General features: G+C 44.0%; 2 protein-coding genes across 3 annotated transcripts in view; one reads left to right on the forward strand and one right to left on the reverse strand.

Moving 5' to 3' along the window:
• Positions 1-15,694, forward strand: part of AQP9 (aquaporin 9) — a 261,293-nt gene that overhangs the window by 158,389 nt on the left and 87,210 nt on the right. The window lies entirely within an intron of this gene.
• On the reverse strand, positions 10,225-11,919 carry LOC147729088 (uncharacterized). Its single transcript, XM_086959924.1, has one exon. The coding sequence runs from the start codon at positions 11,917-11,919 to the stop codon at positions 10,225-10,227; it is 1,695 nt and encodes a 564-aa protein (XP_086816050.1).

Below are 15,694 nucleotides of genomic sequence, written 5' to 3' on the forward strand. Positions count from 1 at the left end.
AAAATAGGGACTAGGGAATCCTATTTTGATCTAAGGAATAAATGCTTACATTGGCTAGCTAATCACAAACAGTTTTCCCTTAGAGATATACACAAAATTCTCATGATTCGCAGGGTGGGCTGGATGGGATGGAGACCGAAAGATATTACTGGCGACTGTGTTGTGATTAATTTCAGGAACATGGCGATCGCAGATTCCCTCTTAGGTCACCATTACTACAGGATTAGGGGGTCCATTAGCTCACTGCCATTAGCCTATTTCTACCTCAGAGGATACAATCACACCCGGAGGGAATGGCAACAAATTAATCAACTCTCTCCATTTATGCAGGCACAAACATCTCCAGTATATTATTTAATATCCCCGTAAATAATAGGTTTAGCCCTCTAGCGGCAGTGGATTGACTCCCGAAGGCAGAGCCCCCAACAGAAGATCAAACTAACTATAGAGCGCTCACCGTCCAGCTAAGGGAGACTGATTAAAGCAGAGACCCCCTGATTCAGCCTGTGGCTATGGTCCAGGTACATGAAGTAGGAAAACATAGATCATCTGAGGGCAAACTGAAATCACATATTACGGGTACATTGAACAATGACACGTCTCACAAGGACACGCAAATAACCAAATCAGCATTGTGGGAAGTAGTTTCTCCATCAGTAGCCAAAGGCACACATTCCTTGAAACCCAGCTTAACCTCACCTGAGCTAAAGGAGTGCACCTTAGTCAGCAATATCACCGAACCGCCCTCGCATATAAATCTAGTGCACCCCTTAAGTATACAAATACTTTCTTGGAACATAGCGGGACTAGGGTCTAAACTGGATAGTCCGAACTGGGGAACATTACGAGATCAAAGAAATATGGGCTAGGGACGAACCAAATAGACCACGTTATGTGTCTTTCAGTATCCCAGCCAGCGACACGGGGAGAGGTAGACTCTCAGGGGGGCTGTTCACTTGGGTAGAAGTACATCTGGGATGTGAGGCAAAACAAATCAAGAGCTCCTCACATGACATCCTCTGTGTCCTTTTAACTTTCAAAACAAAATTAAGTATCCTCTTAATAAACATATTCGCGACCAACATCCTGCGGCCAAGAGTCTACCACTCTTGACCAACTAAGTACCCTTCTCCCAACCATTCCTCCAAACTGTGGGGTAATTATTGGTGGTGATTTCCACTGCCAATTTGAGCCCCTGAACGGTCTGGTCACAGGCAAAATGGATGAGGACCAATACTGGTCCATCCCAGAGCCTAATATTCCCAACATGAGGGCCTGGACACCGCTAGTACTCCAGATATGCACCTTAATATTAAACTTTTCAATGAGAGCATGCAATGGACGCACTAGATCTGATAACCCGGGGAAACACACTTTTAATAGACCGGGACATACTTCAATCATTGATTTCATTATGTTAGATTCTAAGTCATGGCACAGGGTGATAGACTTTAAAGTCAGTCCCCGCCATGATAGCGACCACAATGCTCTAATCTACAAATAGCACTGCCACGTGCCAGGAAGGTGCCAGATAAGTTGCCAGCACCAGCCCAAAGTTTGATCCAGACTAATGGAGGTAGGAGAGTCCATTGAGGTGAAATCTGCCAATCGCAAGATAAACTGGCCAAGCTCTACCACCCAGTAATTCCATACCTTTCGGTCACAATCCAAGCAGTAGAAAGAAAAGGATTTCTCAATCCCCTCACAAGGATTTTTAAAAATCACCAAGATCTGGTTGCCTCTCTGGCAGTCTTCTTTTATCAAAATAAAAAGTCTAGGGTGCCTAACAATCCTAAGCAGCAATGGTTTAATGCTAGTTGCCAAGCTGCCAAATCCAACCTTATCGCTGCCATCAAAAGTAGTGACAAGGCAGCGATCAAAGTAGCAAGAGCTTCATACAAGGGCGCCACAGCCAAAGCTAAAAAATGTTGGGAAGCCCAAAAATGGGAGGACGCTCGTAATGCACTAATTTCACATGACCTGAGGTCCTTCTGGAACATCCTAAATACTAGTTCCCAGGCTGGTAGACCGGCCATTGAACCCAATATAGACGAAGGAGAACATCAACGATCGATAAAATATTTAGGCTACAGCTGATACATTGGAAATCTGTCTACATTGAGGGTGGCAGCCTCTATCTTATTTTTGTAGACCTAAAATCTGTTTTCCGCCTGGTACCGAGGGGCAAACTGTGGGCCATTTTATCAGACATGGGAGTACCAGAGTACCTGTGCCAGCAGCTAAAATGCCTACATGAGGGTAATTTTGCTCGATAGATACAGCAAAAACGGCGAACTCACAGCCCCACTGCCCGTAGAGAGAGTTGTCCGCCAGGGCTGCATTCTCGCACCGACCCTCTTCTCTCTTTTCATTATTGGCCTAAAAGACTCATTCATTGCAGGGAAGAACATCGATGCCCCTAGGCTTGCGCAGCGCAAAATCCCAGCCCTGATGTTTGCAGATGATACGCTTCTGCTTGCAAAATCCCCCATGGGAATCCAGAGGACCCTTGACAACTTCAGTTCCTTCTGCAAATATCGGGGACTGGAGATTAATCTGCGAAAAACAAAGCATGTGTCCTTTAACGTAGGCAATTCCACCTGCCCCAACCCTTGCCTGGAAGGTAGACCCCTGGAGAGGGTAACCATCTTCGAGTATCTGGGAATTACGCTGACAGAAAGAATGGATTGGGGTGCCCAAATTAACAAAGCAGGGCTGAAACTAACTCATACAACGGGGGTATTTTAAAACTATACAGGTGCTGCACTGACAAAATTGGTCAGCCCAGTGGTGGAATTCTATAACTTCCAGGCTAGGAGTGCTAATCTTTTTGAAGCAGAACTATGGGTACATTGTGCATTGAGCTCGTTAGTCTGCACTGAGAACACATTTATCAGACACCGCATTGGCCTCCCCATTAGTACACCCCTAACACTGCTCTCCTTGGATCTTGGGGTCAGACCCATTGTGGATGAGGTTGCTCTCAGACCTCTTCTCTATTGGCACCGTCTTTGGAGCACCGCAGAACTAGCTGCATATAGGGACAAACTGATTGATGTTATGGGTCTGCGAGGTTCAGGGAAGATACCATGGTTGGTCTACATTACGAGTATTTGTGATGGTTTGGGTAGGGGTAATCTATGGTGTAAACCATGTGAAACCTCCTAAATAACCCATAGAAGGACCTTGGTAGAGAGCTACAGAGGGCATAAACTCAACGAACTCGAAAGGAGGTCTACTGTGGGCCGCCAGACGCCGGAATTCTTGGTAGTAAAAAATAGGTACAGCCTAGAACTGGTGCTCGACGATATCCAGCCATTCTTCGGCAAAAAGCTTCACTTGCAATTTAGACATGGAGTCCTCCCTTTGTGCTCTTTTACTAACAAATGGAAGGGCGCCACTAAAAGGGAGTGTCCTGCATGTAACATCTCTGACTAAACCGAATTCACTTGTTATTTGTTTGCAAGGGTTACAGGAGGGCCAGGTCAAGCTGGTTATTCCAAATCTGTAGGAACCTGGGGTCTAGACACTGTAGCGAAGTGTATAGGCTACTGAAATCCGAAACACAAACGCACATGTCTTCTCCATTTGACGGTTCTTATTCACCATGTGGTCCACCCGCAGAGTCATCCTAAAAAAGATGGGTCACCAGAATGGCACTGTAGAATTTGCATGATTGTCTTCAACATTGTACTCCCCCAGACACAATCTGGGCAAATGTGGGAATGGCTACACCAGAAACTGGATTACTGATTATTTTTATGTAAAATTTTAAATTGTGTACATTTTATGTATTTTATTGGGTGTTTTTAATTATGCTTTTATGGCCTTGTGTGCCGAAATAAAGTTTTATGAAATGAATACACACATATATAATATACACATTATTAAAAATAATTTAATATTTTACAAAGTCAATAATGTAATTCACCAACTAACTTGAAACCATCTATTTCCATTCCATGAATTTCGTATTAACAATGTACTAATAAAGTATTTTACTTGAGTAATAATTTAATTAACAAAATAAAATGTATGAAATGAAAACACTCCCCACCCTATTCTCCTCTGAACCAGACATCACACCATAAAAAAAACTTTACATATATTACCAAATCAAACTATACTAAAAAGTAATTACACACGCTTAACATTAAATAATAATAAAATAACACAAATACTAAAAAATGACTAGCAATATTCTTACCTGCAAGATTCTGTCCCATGATATTCTTGACACCACAATATTTGGACGCAACATTTGTATGAATCTACATTTTATAGACAATATTAAGTTCACATACACATATCATCAACACCCCCCCCCCCCCAACCTAATCATATCTCAATCCCCTTAATCAGTTCTACTATTCCCTCTGAGGGTTGGAATGAATTTGGTAATAACCCTGTTATAATTCTCCCTCAAATTCCATTCATTTAACCTATCACAATGACCTAGGAGTAAATACATGTGATAGTCTTACTTGGGGAGCACAAGAATAAACCAATAACTAACACTGAAAAAGCTAAACTAATGTAACTGTCAGACTACAACTAACATTCGGTTCTCAGATAAGCATGCTTCTCTTAGCTAAACTCTTTAGCATCGAGTCAGGGGCAGCAAGCACTAGAGAACCCCAATTTGGCAATGCAGCCATTATTGGGATGTGTTTTGACCAAGCTCCCTGCTCAGTGCTTCATAAATCCCTTGGGCAGTCATGCGTTTTATAAATCCCATAAACATAAACAACAACCTGTCTGCGCTACTGTCTTTGCCCATAAAGAAAACTGCCATAGACACCAATAGCTCTGCTCCAAGATGGATAGGTGGACCAGGGGTTAATTGGTTTTTCAGAGGGGTGCGGCTGGGGCGTAACTGCATCTACAGACTGGGCAGGCCTGACTGCATTCCGCCTTTGCTGGATGGCACCAAAGTAGGCCAGCCAAACTCTGGACTTTATTATGAGGTTAGCGGATGAGATACTCCTTCACAAACGTGACGGAAATCCCGACTGCTGTATTACAAGTTCCATAGGATATAATTAAACTGTAATATGGTGGATGGGATATCCGTTTTGGTTGTGATGAAGTGTCCCAGTCCATCAAACTCATAATCAGGCCCTCTGTTTTTATTTATCTTCCAGACTTTAGGTACTGTTGAAAAAGAACAACACCATCTACAGTCTACAGATAATTCAACAAATAATTGCCCAGAGGAATCCTTAAATAGGGCTCTACCACTCTTGACCCAGAAATTACACAAAACCTGGGAAGTAACACTAGTCTAAAATGAGGATAGTGGTCTAGTATTCTAGTGGTCTAGTGTTCCAGCTCATATAAGTTTCCACTGGCTGTTTTCCTGTGCTCCTAGCCGCTGTGTGGTTGATGCTTTGCCTAAAGCATGACACTTAACATGGGCCAAGGGCAGGTCAAGTTTTACTTTATTGAATGCAGTTTTGCTTTGCAACAAGTAATCAAGCCTTGCTCCCAACAAATCATACTAAAAATGAAAGGAATAGACTACAAAAGTACACTTAGGGGTTAAAGAAATGTCTTCCCGGGACTGATGACATGGCCTCCGCTGCCGGAGGCCCGATTTGGCACCACAAAGGATTCTGACTCTGTGCCTCCCGGGTGATGGACACTTGGCTCGCAACAGTATTGTCCCTCTCACCTGGTGACCTAAAATAAATTATGGTGCACTGCAGACGCTCTTGCAGGGCCCTCTTCTCCCATTAACGAATGCGGTCTATGGCCTGCTGTGGGTGATGGGCCCTTGCTACTGGCCCTCAGAGCCGTTTTGCCCCACATCTGGATTGACAGCAAGCAGTGGTGCCACGTCCACCTGCATTGGCCCTTTTCACCTTCTGCAGCTGGACGTGAGCCTCTTGGAGGGAGTGACTCCGCTAAGACACACTCCATGCCTATCTGGGCCCTTCTCCGTGCTGAACCTCTGACATCAGCTGCCCCGGCGGAGGGACATGTCTTGACTTCACCGCACTGGTCACTTTCTGAGGACTGCTCTCCCATTACCAGCCTTGCCGGGCAAGGTGCACTGAGGGGATGCTAAATCTGGGTCCTGTGTAATCTACCACTATTATCTCCTGCTGCTTTTGGCCCATTTTCTTTCAACCTCATTCCTGGATCCCCAGACTGGTGTTGCTGAACTTCAGTGGGCACCCCCTGGATGCATACTAATGTATCATAGCCTTAGGAGGTGGGAGCGACTCAGCCAGCCTTTGTTGATCTACCTCTGCATCCATCAGAGCTCCCTATTGGCTATGCTGGGCCCACTTAACTCTCCTTGGGTCACTGTCTCCTACAGTGACAGCCCACACTACTAAGTGGTCATTGCCTCTTAGTCTCTAGTGCCTTACTTTGAGGTGTAGGTTTATGGAATACCAGCGAGTACTCCACAGTGATCCCTGACTACTGTTCACTTTCAGCTCCTTTTACTTCAGTGAAAGATCATCCCACCCAAGGGGGCTGGCTGCTCGTGTTACTGCACTACTGGGCCTACCAGAGTGCCGCCAAGCCGTCCTGTGGGAGACAAAAACATCTCTCTGCCTACTGACCTCACTACTATCCTTCAAGCTATCCTGATGTCACAGGCTGCTGTGGAGGTGAAAATAGGAGTGTTGAGAATGGATGTGGAACTACTTTGCCAGGATCTTTGGAACGCTACCACGCACATCACAGAATCTGAATCTCGGATCTCTATGGTTGAAGGTGACATCTCCACTTGCGTCTCTACCCATTGCAGTCAGAGTTAGGCAGAAGTGAAAAGACTTGGACATTCTATTAGTTGATGATACTCACATTGTGTTGCTGTACACCCACACTGTATGTATTGCTGTTGCATCCCAATTTGAACCCGATGCGACCTGACCTGGGCAGGAGAATATTTAAGAGGGAGTGCACATCGTTTTGCTACTTAGGTATTAAGATCTATCATTCAGACCAGAACCTTCTGGACAACCATCTTCCCAAAGGAGTGATCTTTGTTATATCCTAAGTTTGTGTCCACTTTAAGTCATGAGAAACATTGCTGTCTAGGAAATGGTGATGCTTCTGCATTTATTTTTCTAATTTCCCTTTCCTTCTTGAGAGATAGTTATTCTGTGACTTGGACATCCTATTTAGGGAGCATATACTGCACAGCTATCAATGTTAAATTGCCTTAGCCAAGATTCAACTCCCAGTTGAATGGGGTAGGTTAGGGGCCCTGAATTTGTAACACTATTACCTGGCAATCCAATTCAAATAGGTGAACCGTGGGATTTTGGGCCTCTCACTTGAAGAAACCTGCTCTATCCATGCCCATTTAGCCTGAATGAACTGTGTTAACTTATGCTTCCAGAGGTTAGGTAGGGAATATGGATACCATGGCTACTTCAGGCGTCAATGAGCTGCTATACCAGAGCTCTCCTGAGCACAAGCTACATTGTGCCATATGCCCCTTCTTGGTTTTTCCCAAACAATTAGGTCCTCTCAAGGCCACAGACTTAAAATTCTTGGAGGAGGCGGGCATTCACTCACTGGGAGAATGATTCCAGGACAGCCAGCTCCTTACCTTTAATGAGCTCAGGGAACAAGTTGATATTCTTAATGAACAATTACAGCCATACTAGACAGTAGTCATGGTTCTCTGGGTCAAATGGCAAATTAGAAACTCAGAAATAAACCCAAAACACACTTAGTGCTATATACCCTGTTCATAATAGGTAATGGCAGGAGACAAATCACCTAGTTATATAAATCTTTCGAGGAGAACACACCTAAATGTCCTTACATTACCTCCAAGATATGTGGGTACTGAGATTGGCTGGGCATTTTACAATAATGTATATTGCACAGTGCTCTCCTACTGCCACACAATCTTATGAAATGCTGAATATAAATACATACAATTTAATGACTTGCACAGGGCCTATGTCTCCCCTGATAAAAGTAATAGGTTTTCTCCTCAGGCCAGCGCCTCCTGTTTCCACTGTACAGTATCTTCAGCAAATCTTCACCACATGTTGTGGGCCTTCCCCTGTCCGGCTTCCTACCTATCTCAAGTCTTGCATTTATTTAAGACTGTCACTGGCTTGGCGTGTATGCAAAGTTGGGAGGTACATGCGTTAGGGATTTACAAAGAACCTAAATAAGTAAGATATGTGCATGCTTTTTAGACCATACTTATTGCCAAATGGAAAATCACCATGAGGTGAAAGGTGGCACCACCTTCCTCTTCCTGCATCTCAGTCATGGGTTGTTCCATCATTAGCTAAGATTCAGGATAAATCCCTACGTAGTGAAGAAATTAGAGGTTAACCCTCCTCTCAGTCGACAGTAACTGGGGCGCTATGCTTCTAAACTTTATGGAGTATCCCAAAGATGACAAACTTCCACCATGACCATAGAGTGTGCTCCTTATGGGGTTACAGGTCCTCTGGGTCCCTAGAACTAAGTCTGGATCCCTCTACACTGGACTTTCACACTGTACTTTCGCCCCCCCATTCCACCTGGTGTCCTCCATTCTCGTTCCTTTTTGCAGTCAGGCCGGATCACAGTTAGACATATGTTGCCTGCCCCACCCTTTTTTGTTGACTATATTTTCTATCGGGACACCCCAGAGACTGCTTCAGTTTAGGACATAGTTAAAAACACAACTCTATAAAGAACCATCCACAACCCAGATACCTCTCCTATCACTAACTTACAATCACGCTTGTCTTTGTCAAGGTGCAGCACTCCACTGCCTTTTGTCTAGAATTAACTGTTACGGTGGGATTTTTGATCTCTTATCAGATCACTATAGATCTAGATCCCAACTCAGGTCGACTGAACCTTTGTTACCTGTCATAGAGTAAAAAGCAATCCACTACTAGGTTAATCCGTTTAAGACTTTACACAACTCTGAAGAACCACTTACTACGAATACGTTTTAAAAGTTTTATTATAAAGCCAAGGATAACTGGAGATACAAACATCTCAATATAAGGTTCAAAAGATACACTGACATTAGTACAAACATGAATTCTCTAAATGCTCTTAGGCGACAGAAGAATACCACCAAAACTAATTAAAAGATCATCAAGGTTGCAAGAATAGACACAAGTTGTAACTTGTGCGACATTTACAAAAGGGAAGGAAAATCCAAATTAGACTGTCCCTACACTAGACTAAGTGACATCCCTACTTAACAAGATCTTAACCTAAAAAGGTGTCAGCCGTGGTGACTTCCAAAGAAGATCACTCACTTTCCCTTAGTCTTTGTTGTAAATCTGTGCATCGCAGTTATGCGCTATCTGCCTACCCATCCGCTCTCTTAGGTTCCTCAGGCCATCTGCTCTGTCTCCACCCAGGGGTGCTGTCCCTAATACAAAATCACAATTACAGTAGAAACGCCCCTCAGAGACGCCCCTCACGTACACCCCTCACGTGGTGTCGGTTCTGGCTTTTTCCATGCTGATACTCCTCTGGGCTCCTTTTTAGCGTTGACCTTGCTTCTCAGGCTCTTCTCCGGCAAGACGGTACCCCCCAGGAAATTCCTGAACCCTCCTCCAGGCCTGTGCCTGTCTCCCAGAACAGAGCTCTATTCATCACTCTCTTGATTGGAACCCCCTCGCACCTGCAAACAGACACCCATGAAGTGGTCCCCAAATTCCGGCCTCCAGCTTATCTCACAAGTCGTAAACCTTCGAGCATGGTCCACGATTTATGCTTAACACGACCTGATTCTAACTAGCACATGCAGATCAAAAGAAACGACCTTATCTCTTCAGGCCTACTAGAATTACATGAAACGGGCCTGAGCACACTATGAACCTTTATTTCTCAACCTAAACAGTATTCTAACTTATTACACACAACTGGTTATAGGGAACACTTCTATAAAACGTATATTTTCAGTTCTATGATCAATAATACATTGAATTATGACAACAGTAATCCATATCATGTGAAATTGTAAAGGCAGGTATTCTTTCTCAGTGAACTGCCATGAGGCCTACACATTTCTACGTTTAGCAGCATTACATTCTCCTCTGCAACAGCCACATAACATGGAATTTAATAACATTCTAACATCTCTAAACACTCCTACATTAGCTTTTCATACTGATATATGCATTCTGTATTAATTAAACACTCTTATATGTATGCACTCTATAAATTCGACACTCTTATATGTATGCACTCACCATCACAACACCATCCCTGAGGGTATGAATTGAATCAAAAAGAACTCGTTGCAGTGCTCCCTCGGTTCATCATCTCAAGAGCCCTCAGACTCCTGTACTGGTTATCCTGCATCGCAGCTAACCTCTGCTCCTGCTCTCTCATGGATCTTTGCAACCTATTTGATCTATACCATTGATACAGCCGCACCAATCCCCAAAATGTGATTACACAAATCACTATTATGATGATAGGTTTCAGTATGTACCAAATGAAACCCTTCCCCAGGTTGGCAAACCAACCTCCAACTTTACCCATTCCATGACCCACTTTTTCCCACACATTCACCTGTGTCAGATCCTCAATCTCATGATGAATTTCAGTGATGTTCCGTATATATTTTTCAAGAGGTTTTGAATTGTCTGGAATGTAAGTGCAACATTCCTGGACCTTCAAAGCCTTACAGACTCCTCCCTCTTTGGCTAACAGAACGTCTAGAGCAAGTCGGTTCTGGAGAACCACTGCCCTTATTGATTGCATCTCTCCCTCCACCAGCATTAGTGATCTAGCAGTACTGGCAGACAACCTATCTACAACTGTTGCCAATCTCCTAATCTTGACATCATTCAGTATTAGCCCTAAAAGAGGGAACATAGCACCAAATACGTCTCCAATTACCTCATCATTGCTTACATCCCTTCTCCCTCTGGCTTGAGTTCTTCCCTCTATGATTTCTAGATCCTTAGCATGGTATATTTTGGGGAAGACAATTGCTAAATAACATGATCCGTACCAATTATCCGGTAGTTTCCCGTATGCATTTCTTCCACAGACAAAATATACATTCGGGATCACCTGCATTCCCTTCAAGAAATCCTTTGTATAGTATTCTATTTGGAAAGCATGTTCACAACTTACTTCTCCCACAAACACATTCTCATAGTAGGTTTTACCCCTGTATATACATAGTTTCCCTCTTTGCACTCGATCTAAAGCTATTGGACCATTACTACCCTTCCTTCTGTGTGACTTTTCCTCCTCGGTCCAATCTGTTTTCCATTGGCCCGAAGCCTTTAGGATCTTCTGCCTCCTATATCGATCATCCACCTGCCCTATAAACTTTTTCTCAATTTCTGATACTTTACAAGTCAAATTATTTCTTCGGGCATATGAAGTATCCAGAGCTCTCCAAGGAATGAAAAATTTCCCTAATCGATCTTCACTCTTATAATAATCCCACTTGTTCATATGCTTGTAGGGCGGGACCTCTGGTAAAACAGCGTCAAAGTTTGAAAAATAATACTCAAAGCTATCGTGTCCATAAAATATACTAAGCAACAAACTACATGTGATTCCATAAGTCAATGGAAGAATATGGTACCTAATACCTTCGTCTACAGAGGCTGGCAATTGCATGCAGACATAGCAGTCCTTTGCATCCATAGCATCAACGTATTCATAAAGTAATTTAGCATATGCATTTGATTTGAAATTTCCTTGAGATTCATCTACGTGCAACCTACGAGCTTCTGCTGCTAGCAAAGCTTTATCCTTCTCTGTATTGTCCCCCCTTTGACCAGCAGTAGTAGGTTTCAGTGTCACTACAACTTTTGCTTCTTTTGTTGCCTTCTCTTCATTTTCATGTCCCACTATATATGATACAGTAACTACTAAAACTATAAGAAAAATTACTCCCACTAAAAGTGTGCCTACTATGCATTTTGCCTTGCGGTTCGGGTTGCCGGCCTCCATGATCTCAAGACAGTGTAGTTCTATTTTTCTGCCACAACACAAAGTCTCTTTTCTTTGCTCCTTCAACAGTGTTTTCTTTGTTTATTCGGTCTTTTTTGACCCATACCTGGAAGCTGGTAATCCCTTTTGCAAAATCAGTCTTTTGAATTATAGCAACAGACAACCCTAGCCCTTCTCCGTCCTCTAAATGGAAAAGTCCCTAAATTTCTTCTTCTTCCACTTGGCGCTAAGTAATCTCTCAATCTGTTTATTTACAAAGTCTTTAGCAGTCGGTAATCATGCGTGTTCCAGCGGCTCTAATCACGTATTCTAAAATTTCTAAGCGAAGAATGATCTCCTCGAGTGCTGGTATCGTTGGACCAAAAGTCGGAAATTCTACTCTGTTTAAAACCAGTTCTCTTATTCTGCTCAGAGAAGGAGGATTGGGGACAGTGAGTGTCAGCAACCCTTTGATCTCAAGTCCAGGTACCAACAACACCACTTCCAATGTTATGATTGGGTCAGTACTGGTCACTGTCACTTCCCTCACCCTCCCGGATCTCCGTGCACTAGACATCTGCTGCTAGGTAGGTCCACTCAGGAGTGGCGTATCTTCTGCAGGGCACTCGCACCCTCCTTGGTCTTCTTGGACCCTCCTGTTCTTGATTCTGTGCACCTTCGTCCAGATCTGAGTCTTCAGATATAGGAGCAAGAGTTCTCTCTGGAGTTGGCTTCAAGCTCAGCCTCTTCTTCCTTTCAGGCCAACTAGCTTCTCCACGCCTTGTTCTCCTATTTCTTGTCCTCACACTCGGTTCTTAATCACTTTTGACTTGATCAGTGTCTGAGCCGCATTCACAGCAACTTTCTCCTTCTGTGGCAACTTCAGTTTCACTGTCGTCTTGTCTTTCTTCCGCTTGATCTGAAGCACTCCCAGCTTCCTCCGACACCCCCACAGCTTGACTGATCCCCTCTAGTGGTTCGCCGTCCACAGCTGGATTTTCATCTGTGAGAGGAGCTGTTTCTTCCAGGGGTGCTGGAACTCTTCGAGTATGGGATGCGTGAATCCAATTTGGCAGCCCTCCATACTTCACTGCAGTATTCGTTGTCAGAATTATCTGGTAGGGCCCCTTCCAGCGCACGTCTAGGCAGTTCTTCCGGACGTGCTTCTTCACCAGCACCCAGTCACCAGGGCACAGGTCGTGACATAGGTCTTTGGAAGATGGAATTTCAGCAGCCTGCACCTGAAGAGACACAGAATGAATGACATCAGAAAGTCCCTTGCAATAATCCAGGATCAGATCATCTGTGATATTCAACAAAGCTGTAGTTGGAACAGATGGAAGTCTCATTGCCCTCCCCTTTAGAACCTCGTGTGGGGAGAGGCCTGTTCTCCTGTGTGGTGTGCTACGCATACTCATGAGTACCAATGGCAGGGCATCAGGCCAGCTTAAGGATGTCGATGAACACACTTTGGCCATTCGGGATTTTATAGTTCCATTTATCTGCTCCACTATCCCCGAAGCCTCTGGTCGATAGCTACAGTGCAACTTCTGATCAATATTTAATGCAGAGCAAAGCATCTTCACAACTTCACTGTTGACATGTGTCCCTCTGTCTGATTCCAAAGAGGTCGGCACCCCGGAGCGTGGTATTAACTCTCTAAGCAACAACTTTGCTACTGTGAGTGTATCGCACCTGCGTGTAGGGTATGCCTCGACCCATCTGGAAAATATGCATACAACCACCAGAACATACCTGAGGCGGTTGCTTTTTGGCATCTCAATAAAGTCTATTTGCATTCGGTTGAAAGGCCCACCAGACCTCCCAATGTGACTCAATGTAACGTGTCCTTTTCCCTACGTTCAATTGCTGACATGTTACACACCTCTGACACACTGCTTCTGCGGCTACTATGAACTTGGGGTTGCACCAAGTCTGCCTAAATACCCGCAGCATGGCATCTCTTCCTAAATGTACTGGACCATGTATCTGTCGTGCCATTGGACTAACTAATTCATATGGTAATACTGCCCTTCAACCTGCTGAAATCCACAAATCCTTTTCACTTTTTACACAACCTGCAGTTTCCCATGTCTTTTTCTCAAAATCTGATGCGTTCTCTTGCATGTCTTTTAAATCATCCCAAGTATCGACTGTTTCTAGCATCATGTTTAACTCTGTCTTTTCCTGTGCCCCACCCACTTCCACTTCCGTGAAAGAGTATCCTTGCTCCGCACAGTAGCGAGCAACCTCGTCGGCATAACGATTTCCTTGGGACACAAAATCTGTACCTTTGGTGTGTGCTGCACATTTAACAATGGCAATTGCTGCTGGACCTTGTAACGCTTCTAACAATAGTCGCACAAACTCCCCATTTCGAATAGGCGAACCTGAAGAAGTCATGTAACCTCTCTGAGACCACAATTGCCCAAAGTCATGAACTACACCGAAACCATATTGGCTATCTGTGTAAATGGTGACTCGAATTTTGCTACCTGCTAAACAGGCACGTGTCAATGCAATGATTTCAGCTACCTGAGCGGAGTGTACTCCTTCCAGGCAAGCGGCTTCCACAACTCCAGTAATGGTGCAAACAGCATAAGCTGCTCTCAACTGACCAGTACCGTCTCTTACACATGAGCCATCAACAAAGAAAATTTCATCAGGGTCAGTCAACGGCTCATCCACAATATCTGGTCTTGGCTTGGTGCATAGTTCAGTCACATCAAGGCAATCGTGATCTTCACATTCTTCGTCTTCTATATCATTAGGGAGTGGCATCAAAGTGGCAGGATTCAAAACAGAGCACCTCTTAAGGGTCACGTTCTCCGCAGCAAGAATAACTTGCTTGTAGCGCGTGAGCCTATTATTGGTCAAGTGCTGTGTCTTGGTCCTGGTCATTAACAGTTCTACAGAATGAGGTACATACACCACTAATTGATGTCCCATCACAATGCTTTCACACCTTTCAATGCTGACACCCGTTGCAGCAACGGATTTGAGACATCCGGGCAACGCTGCGGCTACTGGGTCTAAAGTAGCCGAAAAATATGCAACTGGTCTACGGGCATTTCCATGAATTTGTGCTAGGAGTGACAAAGCACAACCTTCTCTTTCGCAACAGTAAAGTAAAAATGGTTTTTCGTAATCAGGCATTCCCAAAGCTGGAGCACGGCACAAGTCCTCTCTCAGCTGTAGGAACGACATCAAACAATCCTTGTCCCATGGTACCGGATCACTCACCTCCTTGTGCGTCAGTTTTTGTAAGTGTTTTGCTTTCAGGGAAAAGTTAGCTATCCACTGTCGGCAATAACCAACCATTCCTAGGAACATCCTGACCTCTCTTTGTGTGGTAGGCGAATTCATCTTCATGATCGCCTCTATCCTGTCTGGTGACACCTTTCGCTTTCCTTTTTCAATTCGGTGACCCAAGTACTGTACTTCTGTCAGACAGTACTGCAATTTGCTCGGAGACACCTTATGCCCATTTTCAGCTAAATGGTTCAGCAAGGCGATGGTGTCTATCTTACAAGCTTCTTCTGTTCCTGACGCAACAAGTAGGTCGTCTATGTACTGAACTAGAACCGAGTTCTGTGGTAGTACTAGACTTTCAAGATTTTTCTTCAGTAGCTGGTTGAAAATCGATGGGCTTTCTGTATACCCCTGTGGGATACGACACCATGTTAGGACACGATTTTCCAGCTTAAATGCAAAAAGAAACTGTCTCTCCTCATCTAATGGAATTGAAAAGAAAGCCTGGCAAAGATCTATTACTGTGAACCACTCAGCTTGGAAT

This window comes from Lissotriton vulgaris, chromosome 2_2, assembly GCF_964263255.1.
Source record: "Lissotriton vulgaris chromosome 2_2, aLisVul1.2, whole genome shotgun sequence".
NCBI classification, from domain to species: Eukaryota; Metazoa; Chordata; class Amphibia; order Caudata; family Salamandridae; genus Lissotriton; species Lissotriton vulgaris.

Coding starts and splice junctions, on each gene's coding strand:
- LOC147729088 (XM_086959924.1), bottom strand. CDS start 11,919: ATGGAGGCCGGCAACCCGAACCGCAAGGCAAAATGCATAGTAGGCACA.